The sequence below is a fragment of the Cyprinus carpio genome, chromosome A24 (assembly GCF_018340385.1).
Source record: "Cyprinus carpio isolate SPL01 chromosome A24, ASM1834038v1, whole genome shotgun sequence".
In the NCBI taxonomy this organism is placed as follows: Eukaryota; Metazoa; Chordata; class Actinopteri; order Cypriniformes; family Cyprinidae; genus Cyprinus; species Cyprinus carpio.
In genome coordinates, this window is record NC_056595.1 from 18,693,252 (window position 1) to 18,720,760 (window position 27,509).

The 27,509-nt window shown below is 34.0% G+C and overlaps 1 protein-coding gene across 6 annotated transcripts in view; it reads right to left on the reverse strand.

Moving 5' to 3' along the window:
• The window catches only part of LOC109049773 (5'-AMP-activated protein kinase subunit gamma-2), a 55,837-nt gene that overhangs the window by 26,450 nt on the left and 1,878 nt on the right, over positions 1–27,509 (reverse strand). For 4 of the 6 annotated variants that reach the window (XR_006153487.1, XR_006153488.1, XM_042714520.1 and 1 more), the window contains exons 2-4: positions 22,646–22,717; positions 19,631–19,904; positions 611–807 (exon numbers count right to left, since the gene is read on the reverse strand). Coding sequence is in view for 3 of the 6 variants with exons in the window: in XM_042714520.1 (XP_042570454.1) it covers positions 611–807; positions 19,631–19,904; positions 22,646–22,717 (543 nt within the window). In the remaining 3 variants the exon portion in view is untranslated. Of the gene's footprint in view, positions 1–610; positions 808–7,984; positions 8,445–19,630; positions 19,905–22,645; positions 22,718–27,509 lie in introns of those variants that run through there. The other 2 variants (XM_042714524.1, XM_042714523.1) reach the window with 2 other exon arrangements.

Genomic DNA, 27,509 nt, shown 5'->3' on the forward strand with positions numbered 1-27,509 from the left:
TCTAAAAGTATTGTGTGCCTGTTTTAAGGAAATTTGTAGATTTATAAATGTTGAATACTTATTCCATAATTAAATATATCTTTCAATATAAATAAGTATTTTGGGTCAAAGATTTTGACAGTTTTTTAAAATAATACATTTAATGTGTAAAGACATAAAAGACTATCATGTGACACTTCAGGTGTTTGTGCGTGTAAATATAATTTATTATTTTATAATAATTAATTTATAAGTTTATGTAAATTATATTAATATAACTTATTAAATTTAGACAATATATTGTTATATATAACATGTTATATCTACTGTACATTATATCTATCTGTTGTTCAAATATATATTATCATAACATTTTATTTTATAGTTCATACATTTGCAAAATCTGCATGCATTCTTTTACATCTTAAATGCCCAAAACATATTTATAATTTGAATTCTTGTACAGAAACACTATTCTTAGGAATTAACGATTTCTGTAAGGAAGCGTTATGCTTTGCCTTTAATGTTTTGCTTGTATTTAGTTATTGAAACATCTACAGGATGATCACTTGAAAATGAATGATGCAGAAAATGACTGAAATGTATCAATGTCCCACTGCAGATCACTCACCACACGTGAGGTAGATAGAGGTGCCGTGCAGGGACAGGGCGGTGGTTTTGCGGCAGGCGGGCTGTGGTGTTGTCCTGTGTCGAGGGGGGAGGAGGAGGAACGGTGCACTGTGTCATTCCGACTGGCTTCCAGAAGAAATGTCGAAGTCTGCTTGGTCAGTTGTGTTGGAGTGGTGGGAGATGAGGAGATACCAGAGGCTGTAGAATCAGAGAGAAGATAAGACACAACAGATATCATCTATCTATCGATCTATCTGGAATTAAATTTGATGTTGCTACTATCACAGAAATGCTACACTGCACCTTTAAGATTTTATGGCTGATACTATGTACTGTGCCATAATGTCTCACTGTATCCCATTCTCTGCTCACGAAGGATGATTTAGATCCACCTGTCATTAAAAGGTTAGGCTGTACTTGTCGTAATTTCTGATCCGTGCCTGCAGAAATAGAAGGGGCCATAAGGCCTGAACCGCAGGCAGTGTGGAGAGCAGAGTTTTATCACTTCATTTTACACTTCATCTGCTGTTGCAGGCTGCAGATTTCATGCTGTGATTCCTCCAGGCTCTGCCCTCAGTCAGATCAGAGAAAATGACCAGTATAAACAACACCACTCTGGATGTTTTTATTCTGTTACTGAGGCTACACAATTCTTCCAATACATGGCAAAGACCCAAACATGACACATTTGTCAAATTTCCCCGAAGTGTTCATCACGCCAATCGCCTGAGTAATTGGCCTGTCTGTTTTGGATTCATGCTGCACGTTATTTGGCCGTTAAATGATAAAATCAATCTCACTGTGGGCCCTCTAATTGCATTTTTGTGATTGCTTCAGCTCCCTGTTGTTTGAACTTGACCCACTTATCTGTGCCATCCTCTCCCCTGGCTGGATTCGGTTGCAGAGCCTTAAAGAAGCAGCTTGTTCTCACAGAGTGGTGTGTGGAGGAAACTTAGTGTGGAGTGTGGAGTTTCTGCTTTGATGAGTCGATAAGAGAAGAGTGAAATGTAGCACTGTCTGCAGAGTCCAAGATACCATTAGCAAGCCAATAAGGTGAGAATATATTTCCAAGAGAACAGCCAAGTTTACATTTATCTATCTATCTATCTATCTATCTATCTATCTATCTATCTATCTATCTATCTATCTATCTATCTATCTATCTATCTATCTATCTATCTATCTATCAAAGAAGCCAGGCAAAGTTGATTGATGCATATATGGATAAAAACATCATAAGCATTTATCAAGCATGAAAGAGCTATTAATGAATTCATTACAGATGTGCAATGAGAAATGATTAACAAGCCATCCTGACTACCTCAAGTCACTGTACCAAGCCATTATCTTCCCCCAGCTGAGACCACATGGCCATGGCTGCTGAATGAGTAAAGAGCTTATTTTATAGCAGTCAGTCATTGGCACAGTAAACAGCATATAGTAGAAAATAGAGAGCAGAGTAGATGATGATGATGTCAATAGCCCCTCACCTCACCGAAATGTTTACATTCTCATCTTCCAAATAAATTCACAAGGATCATCTACCGTCAGGACCACAGAGTCACATGATCCTTGCAGCAGTGCTGGATGTGAACATTGGGTGCTGCACATCCAGACAGACGTAATTCAGTACGATTACAGCCCAGCTGAATAGAACACACCCACAGGCCATACTTGCAGCTCTTATCGAATTAAACTGTCCTCATGAGCAAACCAAGTGGCATATTTATGAAGCCATATTACTATCAAATCATTTTAATGTAATTATGGAACATAATCAAATCAAAACCAGGCTGGAGACAGGCGTAGTCCAAAGGCTCCATGCATCTTTGATATTGTGTTATGTACCTTGTTGTGTTCAATTCAAACACATTTAAGCAGGTAAATACCAAGGTGATTTTCCTCAAACATGATTGCTCATTCTAGACACAATGTCTCCATTGTATCATTATGCTGATGTGCGCTTTTCATAAATTGCCAGGACTGTAAATCTCATTGAAATCCTCTGAGGCCGATTTAATGGTGTGAATCAAGAAAAAAGTTTTTCTTTGTAATAATGTACACTGATGAATAATTAGACCAAGAGTGTGTAGTAAGAAAGTACACATTTTTCATTTTGATGTTGTTTTTACTAGGAAGTGAACTTCACTCTGTAAATATGGCACAATCCTGCACACACACTGCTGTCATCGTGACGTCTTTTGACGTTTACCCTGCAGACAGAGGTTAAAAATATGACCGATGACCTTTGGACCAGTGTCAGATAAATTAACCCAACGTGGCTTGCTTTTAACCCTGCTCACGGGCAAAACACTTACTATTCAGTGATCCATGACAGTTAAACCAATATTTGGTAAATTAAAGTTAAACCAATATTCAAAAAAAGGACTTTGAATAGTATTTTAAATGATTATTTTTTTATTGATTTGCCTTTTCTGCCTGTCTGTCTCTCTTTCGCTTTGAATGAGTGATGAGCAAAAACCAAAGTCTTTTACATATGTCTGCTGATTAAACAAACATCATGCATTAGGTGCTATTTGGAACTGATGTTTGGTCTGTGAGAAGATATCATGAGAACAAGCAAATTCTCTAAAGGTAATAATAGCTTAAAATCCTGTAAAGAAAGGAAAGCAAAGCTCTCTTAAAGACATAACACAAACACAGATGTCGAGCTTATCAAAATTCCAAGGACATTTTTGACCCAATGAAGACACAGTAAGCTGACCAGCGCCCCCTAAAGCTATTTATGCAGAATTGCACATCATAAAAAAATGGGACCGCTTTATGGTTCGATATATGAATATAAAAGTAAGCTGTTTTCTAACTGTACTGTAGCTTGCCGTTAAGTTTTTTTATTATTATTATTATTTCCTAGACATCTGGCTTGTGAAAAGGAAGATGGCTACATTCAGAATAGCATATTTGTGCAGTGTGCAGAATGCAATTTTACTGGATGGCAATATTGCTTGGAAAATTGTACACCATAATTCAAAGCATATTTTGAATTTCTCTTTCCTTTTCTGATTTTTGGATCAGAATGCAATTTGCATACCTGCAAAAAAAAAAAAAAAAATAATAATAATAATATATATATATATATATATATATATATATATATATATAATATATATATATATTTCGGAATTATATAAAAAAAATGTGTGGAGTACTTTTTATGATGGATGCATGCACTTTTTTTGGCCTTCAAAATCTCGACCACCATTCCCTGCCATTATACAGGTGGTTTTTGTGGGTATTTCATGTTGTGTTGGTGTGAGTGGGGATTGTAGTATACAGGTAATTTTTAATGAGGGTGAGTAATTCAAGCTGCAATAGCTGTTGCTTTGGATTGTGTCTCTGCCGGGTGGCATGAATCCATGTGTCACAAAGTCCAGGCTGTTCTCCCAGCAGGCACCATCTCCATGTCATAGTGACGCCTGTCAAAATTCCATTCATCCAATAGGATTGCATTTTCTCATGCAGTGTATGACATTTGCATCATGTGAGAGGTAGCGCTTGCTGCTCTGATTTTCAGCACACAACCGCTTTTACAGAACCAAGACTCAGACCTGATCAGAGTTTGGCTTTATTTTTAGAGCGTAGTCTTTATTTTGGATTCTAGCTCAACAGAAGCTGGGCTTTAAAGTGTTCAGAGGCGATTCACTGTTCCTTCATCACACTTGCTAGAACTCTGTTAGTCCAGAGAGACAGTTTTTTGGCATCTTAACCCTAACATAACCTTGCTAAAACAAGTTAAACATAAGATAAATAAAAGAATGTAGACATTTTATAAATAAAATGTGATCGAAAGGGAATTGCTACAGTATGTAGCTGTTAAGATGTACTTATTTATTATAATTCTCTACTGAATAATGTAAGGTAGGTTTTATGTTTTTGTGCATGTGTTTTATTAATTAAATAATTTTATATTTATTAATTTAGTTATAATTTATATTTTATTTTTAAACATGCTTATTTTATTATGGCCATCTGAGGGGGAAAAGTAGTCTCAGATCATTGAGGGACATTCTCCACTTGCTATTTGCACGATGTCCTGACATTTTCAGCCGCTAACTGGTCATTTGTGTCTCTGTGTCATCCATCAGCCTGTCAGCTTTTCAATATCGCTCCAACTTTCAGACCTGTCACTCTTTTGTTTCTGTCAATCGTTTTTCCATCTGCTGACTGCTAGATACAGAGTGGATCGTGATCTGTTGGTTAATGTAGGTAAGTGGCTGGTTGTAGCGGATACGCACAGATATGGCAGCAATTGTATATGCTACAATTCAAAAGACAGCAAGATGCCTTCAGTGTCACATGATCCTTCAGAAATCATTCTAATATGATGATTTGATGCTTAAGAGACATTTCTTATTATTATCAAAGTTGAAAAAAGTTGTGCTGCTTAACATTTTTGTGGAAGCTATGATGTAGGATTCTTTAATCAATAAAAGTTCAAAAGAACAGCAGTTATTTTTACATTATAAATATCTTTACTCTCACTTCGTCCAGTTTAATGCATTGCTGGATAAAAGTATTACTTTTTTTCAATTAAAATAAAAAAAATGAAACTAGGTATAATTATATAAATTATAATAAATACGGAAAGCAGAAATGTCACAAAGTGAATAAGATGGAAAGAGTAATTTTATAGGCCCATTTCCACCTATAAAAGGGTAATTTCAACCGTATATTTCACAATTTCGCACTGTGTGACTTTATATCCTACATGTGACTTTGTTTCATATTTTAATCTTTATCTTATAATTACTTTTTTTTTTATCTAAGGCTGAAATTGGCTTCTATAGGAGACAAAATATGAACATAACACAATTACAACATGACAGATGTTCACTCCAGCAGAGACCATTTCGACAGGCTGTTTGAGGTTAAAGTGATAGTTCACCCAAAAATGAAAATTCTGTCATTAATTACTCACCCTCATGTTGTTCCAAACCCGTAAGACCTTCATTCATCTTCGGAACACAAATTAAGATATTTTTAATGAGATCTGAGAGCTTTCTGACCCTCAATAGACAGCAACGCAACTGAAAAGTTCAAGTCCCAGAAAGGCAGTAAGGGCATCATTAAAATAGTCCATGAGACATCAGTGGTTAAAACATAATATTAATAAGCTATGATAATACTTTTTGTGTGTAAAAAACAAAAATAACGACTTTATTTAACAATTCTTCTCTCCCGAGTTACCATCTACTGCCATTATGGAGAGTACCACACTTAATGAATTTGTTTTACTATTCTTGTATACTAGGTTAAGATCTTGCGCGTTTATGTAGTATTACTCTCGATAATGGCAGTAGATGGTAACTTGCAGGAGAAGAATTGTTGAATAAAGTCGTTATTTTTGTTTTTTTTGCACACAAAAATTATTCTTGTAGCTTTGTAAAATTACGGTTGAACCACTGATGTCACATGGACCATTTTAACAATGTTCTTAATACCTTTCTGGGCCTTGAACATTTCAGTTGCATTGCTGCCTATGAAAGGTCAGAAAACTCTCAGATCTCATCAAGAATATCTTAATTTGTGTTCCAAAGATGAACGAAGGTCTTACAGGTTTGGAATGACATGAGAGTGAGTAATTAATGACATAATTTCAATTTTTCAGTGAACTTTCCCTTTAATGCGAAAATAAAATAAATGTTATTTATACCTGAGACCCAATTTGCAGTGGCAAACCCCTATTGGCCCTTGTTATTTCCTCCCACCAGTTTTCCAATGTCACTTTTATATTTTAATGAGTCCCACTGAAACTCACTCTCAGTAGACCATAAATAACTCCCATTATTAATATCACAGGATTAGCCCTTCACAATTATTATACTCACAGAAAACAAAACATGCCATTTAGAAAAGTAACACACACATCTTAACAGCTTTTTGTTGTTCCACAATACAAATAAGCTAAATTTTTAGGACTTGGCACATTCCAACTAAAATCACCTGTTTGGAAGAATTGCATAATACATATCTTGAGAGAAGAAAGCCTAGTTTTCAGGGTTCTGGGAATCATCTTGCAGGATGTTTAAAGGTGCGGTAAGCAATTTCTGAGAAATGCTGTTGAAAGTGGATCGGACCGAGTAAGGGGTGTGTCCAGTAGTGATGGGGGAGATGCCTGTGTTGAATAGCATGTTCAGAAATTTGGGGGCGGAGGCAAGATAGGGGTGTGATTCTTTTGGGTAGGGATGTATTTGTTTTGGTGATTTCAAATATCAACAGCATTTCTCAGAAATCGCTTACTGCACCTTTAATTGCCAGGATGCAATGTGTGGTTGTTATTATTTTGTTTCTGTCGTCAAATTTACAGGTAAAAGGTTCTACTGCTCATGCTCTTATTGTGAATATCCATCAACACACAAGAAAAAATGAGACTCTTTAAGGTCTGAGATCTGAATGCATCCGTCTACTTAAGTTTGAGTGTATTGTTAATATACTTCAACACACAAGAAAAAATGAGACTCTTTAAGGTCTGAGATCTGTCGCTTGGGCACTTTCCCATTGAAGAAAAAATGAGACTCTTTAAGGTCTGAGATCTGAATGCATCCGTCTACTTAAGTTTGAATTGCCCGCTGATAGCAACATTTCCCAGCAACAATGCTCAAAATATTGCCCCATGAATCATCTCTTAAGTCTGAAAGAAGTTCAAGAAATTCAGTGGGCTTGTACATTTAAAAATGTCTCAATGCCATTGTATTAGATAACAAAATAAAAGCATCTTATGCAAACAAATTAACTTTTCTCAGTCATGTTTGCATGGTGATTTTTAGTGGACAAAAAAGGGTTATTATAGTCACCTAAAATTATTATTATTTTTTTATAAAATAAAATAAAATAAAAAAGTTCAGATAAAATTTAAAACTTAATTAAAATAAAATATATAAAACCATAACCTTGTATTATTTCAGCTAGTTGCCATGACAACATATATCATTTTGATTTAGTTTAACAATAGTTTTAATAGTATATCTCAATGATACAAATATAACATACTGTATAAAGTCAGATCTCTTTACGTTCACATGCACAGGTGTAGTTCATAATATTAACACGTTCCACTAACGTTTGGCAACCAGAAAGTGTCCAAATACTTTTTAGTCAACATTTTGAACATCATTTGTTTCAATTTAAGGCCTAATTAACTTTTTTTAAATTGAAAAGCGCTCGTGAAACTTGGTTTGATATTTTGATATCTAATGCAATGATATTCTTACATTTCAAGTGTCCAAATACTTTTAACAATATCGGCAAATGTCACTCATGGAAAATATAAATCTATTATATTTAACATAAAGTAAATTTCATGTTGCTAAATAAAAAAACAATGCTGCAGAATAAGCCTTAACTGCCGTCTTACTGGTTCCCAGGAGGCCGTGGGGCTCTGACTGCCGTCTGCCTGTCCGCCCCTCTTGGTCCTTGCGTTTTTTGGTCCCTCTCAGGCTGCTAAACCGTTTCATGGGTGGTAAGAGAGTTTGGAAAGGCTGTGGAAAGTGCAATAGGTCATTCCATACCCATAGACAGTGCTTGAAGATGTTTTATTTGGACCTCTTCAGTTACTTCCAGGCTTTGGATCCATATTACCCAATCATTGAGCCAGTGACAGGTGCTCTTCAAAGATTATTCCATGCTCTTCAACCAAAGTCCTTTCTTCAGGGTTCTTCAGTTTCTTTATTTTACAGACTCTTGTTTCCGTTTTACAGTTCTGAATCACTGGCCAGCTGGCTGGCAAGCCTGCAGCAGATTGTCAAGTGCAGCTGTGTGTATGCCAGCGTGTGTGTGTGTGTGTCTATGTGAATGCATGCCTTCAAAACAGCATGTGCAACAGGGAGACTGTAAAAGGAAACCAACCCATGCTTGGGGATTGGCCAAACAGCAGTAAACCCCACCCACTTATGAATATTTCACATCCTTTCACATATATTATGTGTTGTGCATCTGTGTGAGTGAACTGTTTTTTGGTGTGTTTAATATTAGAGAGACAAAAGATAAGTTATATATAGTTAAAAAGAAATCTAGTAGTGTTAAAATGAAAGAAACTTTTAATTTCATGTGGTCATGACTTACTCCGGTTAGTTGATTTTAATAAAAATCTCATTAAGGAGAGGACAAAAATAATCAGGGGACCATAAAATAGGATTTAACCTTTCCGAATACCTTGCCAACTGAAATGAATTCAGCGCCATGGGAGAACATTCCTGTTTAATGCAAGAAATCCTATTTCTAGTAGCTTATTAGTGGTGCAAGCTAAGGCAAGAATTGCTATTATTGTTATTATTATTATTATTATTATTATTATTATTATTATTATTATTATTATAAATTAATTAATACTTTTATTCAGTTTCCACAAAAATATTAGGCAACACAGCTGTTTTCAACATTGATGATAATAAGAACTCAAGCATCAAATCAGCATATTAGAATGATTTCTGAAGAATCATGTGACACTGAAGACAGGAGTAATGATGCTGAAAATTTAGGTTTACATCACAGGAGTAAATTACATTTTAAAATATACTTAAATATAATTTTCTTCAATATATTTAATACATTTCAGCTTACAAAATCAGATGTTTTAAATTGTAACACAATTCTTTTTAAATAATAATTAATTACATTAATTACATAAATTAAAAAAAATATTACCAAGCCCATATACCCACAAGATTTAGGTTTTTTTTTATTATTATTATTATTAATGGCACATTGTTGCTGGCACTTACACTTGTAAGTAATTAAACTTCATTAAGCTTTGAACATATCCCTGCTTTACTGATTTACTGTGGTCGTAATGTAAACTGACCTTTACTTAAAATTGATGCACAAAATATCAGATCAAATCTGTATATTGCCCTGTAACACAGCAAATCTGGAAGTCTGCAAAAGAATACCCTGGTGAAATCCAATATCTGGGTCGTGAAGGATATTCCATTCGAGGAGGAAAACCAATCTCAGTGACAAATTAATTTAGCTAATGAATTCATGTCCCTGGTGATAATTGCCACCAACATCTGATCACCCCCTGCTTCCTGTGCCATCATAAACAAATCATTCTCTGTCAGTGCACTCAAGGCACCAAATTAATCACTTAATACTGGGTAAAGTCACACTGTCAGGCTCCACGCCAAGAGATAGTTGTGTAAGCAGAATTAGATGGGCTTTGAGTAATCACCTCTCATTTTCCAAACTCTCTGCTGTCGCTCCTTGTCAGGGGCACTTAGAGTCCTGCTAAGCACATTTGGACAATTCTGCTCATTTGGGCCCAAAAAGTGCCTTCGGTGAGAAGCGAGCAGCTAATCCCTTCGAAATCCACTGTGCTTCCTGACATCTTCAAAGGACCAGGGTCAACAAGACACTGAAGAACAGAGTTGGTTTTTAGGACAAAAATGCAGTCAGGAACCACTAATGGAGCCGGAGCGAAGAATGTTCTTTGTTGAACAGCAATAAGTCATCATGTAAAAGTCATGTTTTTTAGGTGTTGTGCACTCTAGCCCCACCACAGACAGCAGCTCTGTTCTTAAACCTAGTGAGCTGCCTACCAAGACAACATTTATAAGGCTGTTCTTAAAGTTACTGGAGGTGGGAACATCATGTTGTGATATAGTGTACATTGGTTTTGCAAATCCTAAGGCAGCATTCCAAGAAAGCTTTGCAACTTGCTCATTGATCGATGTTGTTGACATAAACATTGACTATTAATCATGGTTTTGTGCCATTTAGACTTAAATTGAATTGCAATTCAAATTTGACTGTAAGAAAGCATAATTAAAAGTAAATTGAAATTCAAATAAATTTAAATTGTTGTCATTTTAAATTGAACATCAAAGATTATAAAGCCAAACTTAGAATTTTGACTTGACAGTTTTATTTGAAAATTTAAAAAATGGATAGACAATATTTTTTAATGGTTGTATTCTTTGCCATAGTTGCATTTATTTGATCAAAAATATAGTAAAAACAAATATCTAATATATATTATAATATTATATATTTGTTTTTAATATATAGTTAATATTTGTTTAATATACAGTAAATATATTATTAATATATTTAGAAATATTTAATATAATTTAAAGTAAGTGTTTACTATTGTTTTTTTTTTTTCACAATTTATTTTTTTTATGTGATGCTGTGTTTTATTTTGAGATTGCTTTTATTCTTCAGTGTCACATCATCCTTCAGAAATCATTCTAATATGATGTTTTGATTTTCTGGTAAAGATTATTTTTTTCAATGTTGAAAACAATTGTGCTGCTTGATAATAATTTTTTTTTTTTCAGGATTCTTTGATGAGTGGAAAGTTCAAAAGAATTTATATAAAGAAGAAATCTTTACCAATGTTACCAATGTCATTGCTATAACTTTAAATTAATTTAACACGTTCTTGCTGAATAAAATGATTCATTTATTCATACTGATGGCAAACTTTTGAATGGTAGTGTAAACAAGTTTAAATATATTCCATCGCTTTTGTGGACTTTGGGAAAATCATTTTTATTTTTCAGTATTCATCATCGTTTTGAATTTCTATGAATTGCATTTCAGTAAACTCCTCTATCATTACAATTCAACTTCCTGTTGTGTGTAGCCAATTCAATTTCACACTCATGAACTGAAAGGAAGCCAGTTCTGCACTTCGGATCTCAACCCATGTAGCTTAGCAACACGCTAACATCAAACTCTACAAGAATCCATTGTGAGCTGCTGCTAACATTAAATCAGTGCATTCCAAATCAATCACTTATGAAGCTTTGTATCAGTTGGCACAGGCTGCTTGTGTAGGCAGTAGACAGCAAGGCCTCTCGCAAGAGCCTTTGTGTCCATCACCAAAAACTGACCTGCTCTTCTGTGGTGTCAGAGCTGGAAAAGCCTTCCTATTCCATTTGCCTGATTTAATAAGCTTTCATGTGAGAGTGAGCAATGCCAAGTTACTGGATATCTAAGAATGGGGTTGTTTTCTACTGCAGGTCACCTTGTACTTTTGGAGTCAAGCCAGACTGACTTTTCCAGTCTTCTGTGCAACACACAGAAAATTGCATGAAATTATGAGTATGATCATAAAGACCACTTTTAGGGCCTGTTTGAAAGTCTTACAGGTTTGGAATGACATGAGGGTGAGTAAATAATGACAGAATTAATATATATATATATATATATATATATATATATATATATATATATATATATATATATATATATATATATATATATATATATATATATATATATATATATATATTTATTTATTTATTTATTTATTTTTTTGCTGAACTGTTCCTTTAAGTTCTCAGAGGTCCGAGATGCTTTTCATCTGAGATGTTTCTCTCAGTGAAAGATGTTCTAGAAAGATCGCCACAACAGACCTTTTCTGTTCACAGCCAGTCTGTAGACTCTTCCCTAATAAGGATATGCCCATGCTATATCTTTTGACAGGAAATGATGTGCAAACATGGCAGCTTTCTAAAAATTCACATGTGCTCTCTGCAGCCACAGATCCAATGATGAACAGCATTCCCAGATAAGGCCTGAATGAGGTGGTGAGGAATGCTCTGGCACAATGACAGCACTGAGACATTCCTCTAACATTATCTAGATGTTATCCAGATGTTTGGGTAAATGTTAGAAAGCTAAAAAATGGCACAATGAAGAAGATATCAAAGTGATTTTGACTGCCATATTTATTTAAATCAGCTTTTAATTTAAAATAATGTCTGTAACGTAGTACCTCAATTGAAATTAATTACATTAAAAATTTCACACCCAAAATTATATCCAGTTTTGCATTTGAAAAATAAATAAATAAATAAAATATATTTTTCAGGACAAATTTAATTAGTGAGAAAAAACATAATTAATTTTTTTAGAATATTTATTTATTGATTAATATCTATTGTATAGAAATACATCAGTACAGGAAGACCTTTGTGACAATTGGCAGGTCAAAATCTCACTAATATCTCCTGGGCCTCTGAAAAACAAGCCTGCATTTTCCCAGGGAGATTCGATGTTGGTTAAGAGACGCAGAGTCAGGGGAGTGTATATTTATGTTTTGTCAGGTTATTATTATTGGTTTATTATCACTCTCTCTCCACTGACACGACCAAACCCTGTACTCCACACATCCCAGACTAAAATTAACTCTTGTCTCTTGCCGACTGGATTACATAACTACAGAGCCGGCTTCAGCTCATCACTGGTCTGGTGCTGCTGAAATCTTTGGGTTATTTGCTGTCTGTCAGCCTGAATGTCCTAAGAGTTTAAAAACACCTAAGCTACAAGACATTGACCTGCCATGTACAGTAAATAAGGAGAATATTATGAAATAAATGATTTGAAGTACTAAAATTACTGAACAAGATCAATTAAAGCTATACAGAAATATTAACAAAAACAAATAACTAATAAAAATGACAAAAGGACATAAAAACAATTTAAAATTAAAACTGAAAATATAAATGTAAAAATAATTCAAATACTATGATATTACTATTACAACTATAATAGTACGGGTAGGTCTATAAATAACATTAATACCATGGCATTTACTCCATGTATTTACTCCATAGTATTACCACAGTACATGTCCAAAAAACATAGTAGTATTTTTTGTATAATATTATATGCAATATAATATAAAGTATGGCATCAGCAAGATTTTTTTTTGAAGTTAATTAATTTTATTAAGGAATATAATATAGGAAAGAGTACTGTAATGGTATGGTTCCAAAGTTACCATCTCCAAAAAATCATGGAAATACTATGGTAGCCTACTTTTTTAAATGTTAAGTGATCATGGTTAATAAGAAGAATAGGCTAATTGTCCAGTTTATTTTTCAGTAATATATGAAATATTAAACATATGAAATATATAAAATTCTGGTCACAGGTAAAAGTGAAAGTGACGTGACATACAGCCAAGTATGGTGACCCATACTCTGCATTTAACTCATCCAAGTGCACACACACAGCAGTGAACCCACACACCGTGAACACACACCCGGAGCAGTGGGCAGCCATTTATGCTGCGGCGCCCGGGGAGCAGTTGGGGGTTTGGTGCCTTGCTCAAGGGCACCTCAGTCATGGTATTGCCACCCCGAGACTTGAACCCATAACCTTAGGGTTAGGAGACAAACTCTCTAACCACTAGGCCACAAACTTCCCCTATTTAGTATTTAGATAATATGCACTTTCTCTTTTTACCCATAGATGGTAGTAAAAGAGGGAGACACCTTATTTGGTCACTACAGAGGGCATTGTGTCACATAGATGGACACAGACATGCGTGCGACAGTCACTGCTGAGATAAGGCCGCCATGCTGCGCTTCATCGCGGTCACCTGTCAGCTGCTGAACCCGGAGCTGTGCAAGCACTGTTTATTTAACCGTTGCCTGGCGACGAGTGCTGTGAGTTGTGAATGCATGCTCCAGGGGCTCAGAGCTCATGGAGTCATGTCGAGGAGAAAAGAGCCCACCGACTCGCTTTAATCTGTCTCTCATGGGCTTCAGTGCTCGATATCGCTCTCTTTTTATAGCTTTTTTTTCATGTCAGAAACATGAAACCAATAAATAAATTCAAGAAGTTGATTTTAAGATCACTTTTGTTTGTAAAACATTTATAATAATAGGCATAGGCTCATGCTGCAAAACTAGTGGAGAATGGAGATGTTCTCAAACAATCTTAATTAATAATTGTTTACTTTATCTCCATCTAGTGGTCACAGAGGAACGTGACATGAAAAGCCTTTCTATGTTTTATTTACATTAACTTTCAAAAAGTTTGGGGTCAGTAAGATTTTATAAAATAATAATAATAATAATAGCCTACTGTTATTCAGAAAAGAAGCATTCAATTGATCAAAAGTGACTGTAAAAACAATCATAACGTCACAAAAGATTTTTTAAAAAGTTTTGTTTTTTATTAATGTTATTATAAAAAAAAATCAAAAAAAAATTCAAAATTTAAATCACTTTTAAATGTTTTTATAAACAGTTTTGCAAATTTTAGTTTTGCATATTAGAATGATTTTTGAAGGATCATGTGAGACTTAAGACTGGAGTAATGATGCTGAAAATTCAGCTTTGCATTACATAAATAAATGATATTTTAAAAATATATTAAAACTTACAAAATGTGAAATTGAAATAATACTTTATGATTTTATTACCTAAACAATATTTTTGTCACATAAATGCAGCCATGGTGAACATAAATTAATTTTTTTACGAACATAAACTGACTCAAAGTTTAGAATTATAAAACATAATATAATATAATATAATATAAATATAATATAATATAATATAATATAATATAATATAATATAATATAATATAATATAATATAATATAATATAATATATCCAGAGAGCCAAATATATAACATGTGAATACCATATACAGTTTTTCAAATTAAAATTCTAATTGTGATCTTGATATCAAGAATGCAACATTTAAATTTCGTCCAGTGGGTGGCGATACAACCAAAGACTATGAAGAAGATTATAGCACATAGAAGGATGACACAGCATCAGTTCTTCCTCATCACCATTTTCTTGAGGTAAAAAATTCATTGCTATCATATTAGAGACATACGAGCATCCTCATCCCCATCTGCCTGTGCTGAGGAGCTCTGAGGACATCTTAGAACCCAGGATTAATTTCAGTTAATTTAATTTGTATGGAAGCAAGCGTGATTGAATTATGGGCTTTCTGCATTCTGATGTCACTGTCTGGGTGGGGCCCAATTTCCGGATTTAATAGGATTCTGAATTTCTCCGGCAAGTTCTGAGTGTCATTTCCTGAATGACAAACACTGCTTAAACAGAAGCTGCTGTCCATTAGTGTTCATCAAGCTCATGTCACTGCTGCAAACACATCCATCCCGGATAACAGCAGAAAATATCCTCGTCTAAAAACCCTGGCCCTCAGAAAAGTGAATAACCAGGATTTTATCAATACAGAAATGGATCCATAACTCATATCTGGATGCACTTGTAGAGAAGTGTGTATTTGTTTGCAAAAGGCACCAGATGCACTCAGCAGATAAAAACCTCATTATACAGATCAATATAATCAAGTAATAAAAACGTAGCTGAGAAACACATCTTCCTTTTTTCTCGAGTGCCTCTTATGTTTAATATTCTCCCTCTGTGTGTTTTAATCTTTCCAGCTCTGCGTTACAATCAGACAGAGGCATCCAACTCACTGCTCCAACTCTGTATTGAATAATAAATCAATACTGGTGTTTTTGGCTGACAGGGAAGTCTGCCAGAGCAACTAATGGATTGTTGGAGAAGTGTGCTGTTATGTAAGTGTGTGTGTGTATGAAAAAGAAAATTCCCAACTGTGTATATTGAAGCTGTGGATCGGACATACACACGCCCACACACTGCAAAATACACATGCACATTTTATTTTTTACTGCATTCAGACCAGAACTTTTTTCAGTTAGAATTCACTTACTACTATCAATTGCATAAAACAGAGTCCTGATATATATAAATATTAAAGAAGTGATATAAAAATAAATATTAATGTATATTTTTATAAACACACATTCATAAAATTATCTAAAATAAATAAACATTTATTTAATTTATAAATATAATTTATAATAATAAAAATATTATTAAAAACATTATATACATTCATTTTTATATATATAATTTTAAATTATATATAAATTAAATAATTTCATGAATATATATTATTATTTTAAAATTATTTGAAATGAAACCATTTATAATATAAATTTGTTTTATTTGAAATTATATATATATATATATAATTAAATAATGATATGAATGTGTATGTTTGTACATATATTTTTATTTATATAAATTATTTAAAATAAAAGATTATAATATATAAAATAATATATACATATACATACATACATACATACATTTATATATATATAAACGTGTATATATATATATATAGACTCTTATATTTTATATATAAGAGTCTATATATAAAACATTTATATATTTTATTTATGAATATAAGACTTACTTTCTCGACTCCTAGTATGATAGAGAGACCAATTCCATTCCACCTACATATCCAAAACTCATATCCAAAATTAATCATCTAATTATAAGTCACTCCATTCTCATACTTCTTCCAAGACAGGCTTTATTGTATAATTATTGATTGCACTTTCAGTGTGTGGGAACGAAAAAGATTTGAGCGGATTTATATTTTCCTTGTAAAACAGATTACCCAAAGACAACAGCGAAATACTGTCTCTGTGATGTTTTTGTTTGCTTTTAAATAAAAGTCATTTGAAATGTCACCTCACATGGATAGTTTAAAGAACTGTTGCAGTAAAATAACTGCATGCTTTATCTTCATCTTCACTACACTTCAAAATCTTTGTCTCTCAGTGCCATTTTAACCACAACCAAGAAAGTAAACATTGTCAGGAGCACAGACAACACAAAGTCATTAGTCATAGTTAAATCAGACTCACGTGGATAACATATGTGACAGCTGAATTCATTATCAGGGTCTTATGCATTAAGAAACACCCACGCCTCCATTAAATCAGCACACAGCGCAATTATCCGAATCACACACCCCGGGCTGAGCTGGACCCTGACAACCTGTAAAACATTTCTCTAAACGCTGACTCACTCCTCACACTGATGTGATAATGGCATTCATTGCATCTAATCTCAACAATGCCAATACATATTTTGAAGCTTGTTGATCTTTTACTACATATTTTAGTGGATGTTTGTATCTGGATACTGGTATTATTTATCATAAAAGGGGACATCGGATTCAAAATTCACTTTTACATATGTTTGCATATAAATGTTTCTCATCAGTGTGTGGACACAACCACCCTACAATGATAATAATCCATTCACTATTTTTTTTCTTATCCCCAAAAACCTAAACAGTCTTAATTATCAAGCTGTTTTGATTTTCTGAGCAATAAGACATCATATTGTTACGTCCACACCCACGGCCGCTGATGCACTTTCCCGTATTTGCATGTTTCAGCCCTGAGCCAGTTGTACACTGTCTGCCATTTTCTCCGAGCTCGAGCAGCTGTAGTGACAACCATGACTCGTAAGCAATGCAGGTGTTTTGTAGCTGGATGTAAGAGTCTTCATTTTCTCCCAACATCAGAGCCATTGAGGACACAGTGGATTAGTTTTGTTTTTGATGGTAATGCACCACCGAATACACCTAAATTACATTTCATGAAGACCCTAAAGAATCATACCAACTTGTGGAAAATGGGCAGCCAATGTTCACTTTAAACAAACTTTTAGTCTGGCTAAAAATTTACATTACACAATCAAATAAGGGTTAAATATGAGTTAAGTCATAGAATTAACGTCACAAACAATCAAGACTACATTTCCAGATGACTGCCAACTCAGTACTAACCATAAAGAGCACTATACATAAAACATATTTTATATATAAAAAATATACCTAAACAGTATTAATTATTCACTTTCCGAAGGCTCACCTCCTGCATATTTTTTATTAATTAAAATATTTTCCCAATCAACTTAGAAAGTTAGTCAGAGTTTCTTGCATTAAAACATCTATAAAAAAAATCAAAATCCAGCTAACCCATCGTTTCATCACAACTTCTCTATACAGCTGGGTTCGTCAACCATAACTCCTTCCAGGACAGCCAGAAACCTAGGAGTTGTGATGGATCATCAGTTAAGTTTCACAGACCATATTGCTACAACTACCAGGTCCTGCAGATTTGCCTTATACAACATTAGGAAGATTAGACCCTTCCTGTCAGAGCAAGCCACCCAACTTCTTGTCCAAGCTCTTGTTCTCTCCAGACTGGACTATTGCAATGCTCTCCTGGCGGGCCTTCCTGCATGTACTATCAAGCCTCTACAACTGATCCAGAATGCAGCAGCGAGGGTTGTTACTCATGTTACTCCTCTCCTCATCAGGCTACACTGGCTACCTGTAGCCGCTCGCATCAAATTCAAGGTACTGATGCTTGCCTACAAAACGACCACTGGCACGGTGCCAACTTACCTAAACTCACTAGTTCAATCTTGTGCACCCTCCAGAAGTTTGCGCTCTGCAAGTGAACGACGCCTTGTGGTGCCATCCCAAAGAGGTTCAAAATCACTCTCATTGACTTTTTCCTGGACTGCTCCCAGCTGAGTAAAGACTCAGCTCGAACAGCTGAGTCTTTACTCATTTTCAAAAAACATCTAAAGACTCATCTTTTTCGCCTGCACTTAACCAACTAATACTAGTACTTACCTTTTCTTTTTCTTGTCTATCATGTTCATAAAAAAAAAAAAACCCTGGCTACGTGTTCTGTACTAGACTAACTGAGACTTGTCATAGCACTTGTATACTGTTTTTGTTCTCTCGTTGATTTGATTGTTTCTACTGTTCTCATTTGTAAGTCGCTTTGGATAAAAGCGTCTGCTAAATGATTAAATGTAAATGTAAATTTAAAATAACATTTTCTACTTTAGTATTTTTTTTTTTGTAATTTATTTCTGTGATACAAAGCTGTATTTTCAGCATCATTACTCTAGTCTTTAGTGTCACATGATCCTTCAGAAATTATTATTATTAATGTTAAAAACATTTGTGCTACTTAATATTTTTGATTTTTGATTTTTTGATCAATAGAAAGTTCAAAAGAACTGCATTTATTTGAAATACAAAGATTTTGTAATGATTTAAAATTCTTTACCGCCAATTTTGATCAATTTAATTCATCCTTTCTAAATAAATTGTTAATTTCTCTCTCTTTTTTTTAAATGGTAATGTACTTTCAGTAGTTTCAATAAATAGTCCTGGTAGACTAGGGATTTTTAAGCTATAGAAATCAGACTATGTTTACATATTACATCAAAAGTATATTTCCAAAGAGGAAGGGAAATGTGATTTGTCATGATGACCCATTAAAATGTTGAGGTTATTCCTGCTTTTTCAGATTGTAAGCATTCTGGCAGCTGTTTAAGAGATGGATGAAACATGTCTCTTACCTTTCCTGGCCCGAGAGAAAAGTTTGATGCTGACAGGAGATGAGGAGGGATTTGTGGAGTCTTTGGAGGACGAGCGAAAGATTCCGGTGAAGCTGCGGCGTCGTGAACACTTGGGCGAGGAGTCGTGGTTGGAGGAGTATGGGAAGATGGTTTTGGGCGATCCAGGGCTGTTTCTGAATCGGGCCGGTGCGGACATGGGGCTAGAGGGCCGACTAAACGGACCCCGGCTGAAGAAGGTTTTGGTCGGGCTGGCTGAATGGCAGCTAAGCTCCCCCTGGAGAGTAAATCCAATCACACACAATATAAGGACAAAAGCTATTTCCTGAAGAAAATGTGTCCGTAACACAACTAATAAAAGTCATATGCACAGTCGAATCAATGAAACAATGCACTTTCAAGAATATATTGAAAGAAATATTGACATCACAGAGCAATGACAGAAATGTTCGACAACTGGTTTTATGCCTACAAAATCATCAGTGAACAGCATTCTCATACAGATTAAGCATATTTCCTGTTACTGTAATGTTATGCTGACCATTGATGGCATGTTTGAAGGACATGCACAGACAGACATTGAGATACTAAATGAATAGACATCATAACATTCATATAAACCGTAAGTCCTTGACGTTTCAAAACACCCAGACAAAGCCACTGAAAACTGTTTAGACGCCCTCGTTTTTGTCAAGAGGCTTTTGTTAAATCAGAGAGGCTCACTCAGTGGCATAAAAACCTCACCGTACACGCTACATAATTACCACCATCTCACTCATAAAAATTTGTTTATGAATAAATTTATATAATAACACTGTTCATGTTGTTTCAAACCTGTATGCATTCTTCTGTCAAACACAATTTCTAAAGAACATCCTGGCCACTGTATAATTAAATTAAATACGGAGTGCGACTGTGAAGCTCCAAAATTACCAAAAGCACCATCAAAGTGTTATAAAATACAACTCTTGCACTATATTTCAAGTCTTTTGAAGTCACGTGACAACTTTGTGTGAGGAAAAGACATTGAGAGCCACACTAGTTCTTCTTGGAATGTTCATAAGAAAAAGTAGTGATGTGAATAAATTGAGTCAGATATTTTAAATTAATTGGTTCAGTCAGTTCGCAGCATTAGTCTAAATAATTAATTTACAAATCAGACTGATCTAGTTCTTAAGTTCAGCTTAATGATGCATTGCAGTGGAAGGAACGATTTTCAGCAAATAACAGCAATCTCGTTTTGGGTCTGTTCCTTATACAAAACCTGTCAAATGTTTTCAGAAGACTTGGAATATAGCATACAATGAATCACTTTTATGAAACTTTCATTGTCCTTTTTCATTCTTTTTGAATGCGACAATGGTATGTGTTTCACGAGAAAAAGAGAAAGTCTTACGAGTTTGGAACAACATGAAGGTGCGTAAATGATGAAAGAATTTTCATTTTTATTTGAACTATCCCCTTCAAAGTCTGAAATGACTAAGATGAAAGAAAACCTTTCATTTGTGGACTGAACAAAACAACATACTTTTTCCCTCGGTTGTCATGGAAACATTTCTGTGTTTCTGTGTTGAAGAGCTGATGGAAAAAAGTCTTCACTGACATTGAATTTTCACAGTCCTGAACCTTTGATCATGAGATAAGTGAAGCAAATTAACACAGCAATTTACAACCTTTAAATTCACACTACCCTTATTTTGGTTCCGATCCAGAATCTAAGCCATTCCTGCGGCAAACCTTTGAGCAACACTTGGTTAATGCATTGCATTTGCATACAAATGTTCATCCACACTGGTGATTCTGCATTGACCTTGCCGTGGGTTAATAAAACATCTGTTCAACAAGGAGAAATATTAGTTAATATCCTGAACGCTTGCAATGAAAAACATCGGCAAAGCAGTGAAGTCGATCAGATTACATCTGATCATAAAATGTATACTCCAAGACCTCCTAAAGCATCAAAACAGCACTTCAGATTCAGTGACTCCAACTCACCTTCAACAACAGAGAGGAAAAAACACCACAGATTCATCTCTTCTCTATCCTCTAGGCAAAAATAACCATGATAGACATAATTACAAATCAGGTTATTAGAGCAGACTTATCCCATCAGAGTGATAGCAGAGATCTCACACAAATGGAATGAATCTGCGTTTTACACAGCTATTCGCGTTTCAGCAACCCTATGTGTTTGAATGGCCAGATCATACATATAGCAGTTCAGTATAATACTGATCAACAAAGGCAAACATGCAAATTTTGATTGATTTGATATCAGTTTTCACACTTTCCCTGAATCGATGCGACTAGCTAACAACGTTCTCAGAACTTTGGCTAATAACAAAGTTATAAACAAAGGTTGTTCTAGTAGCATTTATACAATGTTTGTTAAAAGTTATTGGGTGCTTAATAACATTCTTAAAACAGAGATAAATTTTTTAAGAGTTATAAATTGTTTCAGAAGGTTCAGATGTAATGCTCCCATAATGTTTCCATTGTGTCATCATAACCAAGAAAAAAAAATAAAACATAAAAAACTGGATATTTTGAACATTCAGAGAACTTCAGAGGAAAAAAAATTGTTCATAACGTAATTGTAACGTTAGCTTTCAGTTATAACTAAAGTTTAACTAAATGTGTAGTTATAACGTTTTACCTTTGGGAGGCAGAATATACATCACAGGGCCAGTGATGTCATAGTGATGACTAAGGAAATTGCATAATTCAAACAAACCAATTAAATGTGTGATATACACATTCTTTGGATGGATGTGCAACTGTCAACAGCATTTTAAATGATTTTTTGAAGTGATTTTGGATTCATTTCTTACTCATTTAAAACAACATGACACTATATTGGAGAACCCAAAAACCATTATTTAACTATAATACCAATAAACACATCACTCACTTAAAACATACTCTTATACATTTTTTCCACAACATAAATCGCTTTCAAATCTGATTAAAACTGCTTTTACTGTTGGCACAGCCTTGTGTGTGTTTGGTTTGTGTTACCTTGCTTGCATGGTCCTTGTTCGCATGTTCCACATCTCCTTCCAGGAACGGCATGGCTAAGGAGCTCAAGTCCTGTGGAGAACAAACAAACAAAATGATTGAGCTTATTAAAAATCACTTTTATGACTGCGGCACCTCTCATTTACTCTATAAATATACCAAAATGAACAATTCACTGATCTACTGTGGCTTTCTTCTAAGTGGATCAAAGGTTAAGCTCTACAGTACCCAAAAATCACAAGGAATTATACAAATAACAGGGAGGAAAGAGTATAAACGGATTAGACAGTTTAACAGAAGCACATCACATATGACAGATGGACACTCAGTGGGTGATGCGTCTAACCTGTACAAAACCACATGTGCTGCCAGTAATACACAAACAATTTGGAAGAACTCACAGCAGATCCAAAACGTCTCCACTATCCTCCTTCTCAAAAATCCACCAACTTTTATCAACATCAGTCACTGTAGCATCATCCCTGCTTCTTTCGGACAACACATCATCACCGCAATGCAATGACAACTAAAAGCATGCACGGCCTCTGTCATCTAAACCGGTTTTTAAAGTAACGTGATCTCATGTGACCGCCCTGCAATTTTTTTCCCTGTCTGTGCAAATGTATGTGAAACCTGTAATGCACAGATTAAATCAGGTATCACTTAACCTCACAATAGACTCCCACTATTGGACATCAGACAATGATTTCCAGAAAATTCCAAAGGGATCAACAAGCATTTGTTATAACAAGTTATAACACTATAACAAGTCTTAAAACAATGACGGATTGCACGGGGGTTAAAATAAGATAAATGTGACAAATAATCAAAATCCCCTCTAACCAAAATATGTCCTAAGAACATACTAACGTCCCTATTAAGTTATGAAAATGTTATATGTTTTCAGAACAATTTCAGAACTTTTCCTTGGTTATATGAACATTCGAAAAAACATTAAGGAAATGTTCAATTGTAGCTTTTTGCAATCATTATAAGAATGTTACTTTTAAATGCTCTCGGAACCATTTGAAACACATAGTAAGTGGTAACATAAAAAAAAACTCATTAGACTAACATCCAACTAAAATGTTTCAGAAAAAGTTTTTGTGTTAATGTTTTAGTAATGTTATTAGACAACTTTGAATGAACGTTTTATTAACGTTAACGAAAGAACAATTGTTCATAACTTTGCAAAGGACATTCTGAGAACATTCCCTGTTATAGCTGGAATCATTTTAGAACAACATTAAAAACATTTTCACAGCTAAACAAAGAAACAGCACAGGACAGCAACTTGCACACTTACTCACAGGCTCTTCAATTCTTCATCCATTTTGCTACACGGACTAGTACCTAAACTCACTTTGGCAGTAACCTAAAGCTCACTAAAATGCTCACAAGCTGTAAATGTGATGCAGTGACATTTTAAACAACAGCAGAGGCTTTGCACAAACCACTGAAGTGCATTTACTTCATCCTCATTACACAATTGACTTTTGTAGCTACACAGAGGACATGATTGTTTAGCGGTCACTCCATATATTTGAGATGTATTAGTGTGATCTGAACCAAGCAGTTTAAAAACCATTGCTAGCCTGACCTGTTACCCACTACACAGAGAATTACTGTGACACATTAAAAAGCACTGCTGTCAGTGAAAGTTACCTAATACACTTTTCCTATACATCCATTTACTCACTGAAATCAATACTATAAGCATTCATGGTCAACTGATAAGGGATTTTCTATGGTTGACGACATAGAAAGTGGGGTGGAAGATGGCTGACAAACTGAAAATGTCAAATAAAGGTTCATTAATGACGTTTGCCGTCATCTAATGCATCTTTAAAAACAATTTAATAGACCTGTTAACTGTTATTTTTAGCAAATCTCAATATTAATAATAATATCTATTTTTCATTGTGTACATTATAATATTGTGATGCCTGAATTCACCTGTAGTATTTAAAATTACAAATTCTACTAATTGTAGAATTTTAATATTGGCGATAAAATGAAAATAATTATCAGCGTATCAGTATATTAATATTGGTGCATCCCTACTAATAAATATGATACATAACTATGCACCTGATTTACATTGATTAAAAATTACATTCAAATAATATATATATAATTTTACTTTAGACAAGAGATTGTAGAATATTGAGCATAACATACAAATAATTATCAGCCTTCCAGAATATTAATATTGGTGCATACCTATTAATAATTTTGGTAATTACAGTAAACCTGCTTCACTTTAAGGTTAAAAAAATATATACTCAAGCAAAACACATTGAATATAGTAAAAACGCTGAATAAACTTAATCATTTGAATTTTAAATTTATTAGACAAAATAGTATAGAATTTTTATATTTATCATAACATGAAAATAATTATTGGTGTATCAGAATATTAATATCAATGCATCCTTAATATAAATCTGGTCATTTCAATACACCAGCTTCACATTAAAGTATATACTCAAAACACACCAAATATAGTAACAAAGCTAAATAAAACTGTTAATTATGAAGCATTTAATTTATTTAATAAGTGAATCAAACAGTTAATGTCAACCTATGCCAATGATACCTTGAACCTTTCACGTTTCTCATTATTAGCACTAGTTTTATTCCCATATTTGATGTATTTGCTATTTAATTTTTCTGACAATTCCAAAACTAGCTAATTGCTTTTAACATCCTTTCCATGTCTCCCTCATCACAACCATCCATTACGGCCTGACACATGTTGCTCCTCAACATGCAAATCTTCTCTTGTCTCACAACGGGTCAGTCATATCCATGGTAACAGGATTGACTTTCAAAGCATGAGACAGCAGTCCTACTCCCGACTGATAGAAATGTGAGTAAAAGCCAAGAAAAATCAAACCCATGAGTTAGAATTCAAATCAACGTCCTTGAAAATGTTCCAAAAGATTGTTTGCTGATTAAAAGCAACATGAGAATCAACAGTGATTTCAACAGCATGATCTGATAAAGCCATTTACTGTACATCATCTCCCAACGTATACACCAATCAACAATAAAAACACATTGTCCCTGTTACAGATCCGAGTCAGTTTCCTTATCTAGGAAAGAAGGACCACAGCCAAAGTAGAGAAGCCATCTGTCCTGTAGACGGGGAGCTCAAGGCACCCCGCCTTCATATCCTTGGAGCCCCGAGACCCGATTACAAGCCCATATTTGCAGGCTAGAGATCAGGACAAAATATTACCTCTGTGAACAAGCACTGGAGAGAGATCAAAAAAAAAAAAAAAAAAAAAAAAAAAACCCTCAGATTCACAGAGTTCCAGCTGTAGCGGTCTTGTATTGAGATCAGCATTCGGAAATCCCAGACAACTGCAGGGCTACTCCAAAGAGCAAAGACAGTCATAACTCACTGATATAATACAGCACCTCCCTTCAGTAACATGGAGGTCAATGGGGCAGGTCTGGGGATTTGTGTGTTTATACCTAAATAAACTTAAATACAGGAAGGTAACAAGCTGGCTTGCAGCTCTTTTTGTTTGTGTATGTATTTGTGTATGGATGAATAGAGTGAAGTTAATTGCTGGTGGTGGGTTTAGGAGTTGTTGAGGTTTGTGGGTGTTTGCCAGTCATTTTGAAATGTGACAGTCATCATAGAATTGCATCAGGCATGTCCAAGCCAACCATTCAGCATCTCATTGTTGCCATGAGTCACAATGTAACAGCATATGTGAATCATAAACACAGAATACAAGCACTTGTCATGCTGAAGCTCGTTTGATATTGTTTAAACTTACAGCAGATTGATTTAACTTTTCCAAAAAAACACTCATTTTTACCTTCTAATGTCTGGGGCGCTGCAAAGGTCAAAGGGCACAGCAAAGGATCATAATTCAACCACAGGACACAAATGGTCTCAAAAATGTAGGACCCTTGTGAAAAAGGAGTGCACTTTAGCATTTAGCATAAAAGAGCACTTATTATATTATACTTTAATATAAATATTATACTCTAAAATAATATATTTAAGTACAAACTGAATGTTTTCAGAAGCTTTATTTGATATTATTTACAATTAAATGAATATAGGAACACCAAATATAGGAATGAAGCTGAATAAAATTTATTTATTTTATTTTATTTTATTTTAGACAAATGAATCTAGAATTATAATATTGGGCATAACATAAAAATAATTAATAGCATATCAGAATATTATTATTGGTGCATCCCTACTAATAAATATGGTTTATTAAAATTAACCTACACATTAAGGTTTCAAAATATACTCAAGCAAAACACATTGAATATAGTAACAAAGCTGAATAAACTTGATCATTTGAATTTAAGCGCAAACTGAATGTTTTCAGAAGCTTACTTTGATATTATTTAAAATTAAATGAAAAGGTGTATGTTTAAATATATAATAAATGCAATTAGTTGATTTGAAGAATGTTTTTTGTCCCTTGTAAGTAGGACTTAAGTACATCTTTATATGTAATTTCATAATTCTATTGTCTTTGAAATATGGTTAAAGTGAATTGTCGAATATAGCGACATGCATTAATGGTAAATTAAAATAGACTTACTTTTTTACATAAAGTACATAAAGTATTTAAATTACAATTAAATACATTTATAATATATTAACTAAAGTATTACAAAAGATGAATAAAACAATTATTTAAAATGTACTTTAAAGTAAAGCATTTAATTTGACATTATTACAAAGTTTTTTTTTTTACGCATACCTGTGTTAAGAAAGTGTACTCTAAGTACACTTAAGTGGTCTCTTATTTAATATATAATATATTATATTTTTTTTAAATACATTTTTAAAATATACTTTAAGATACAGTACAGTACA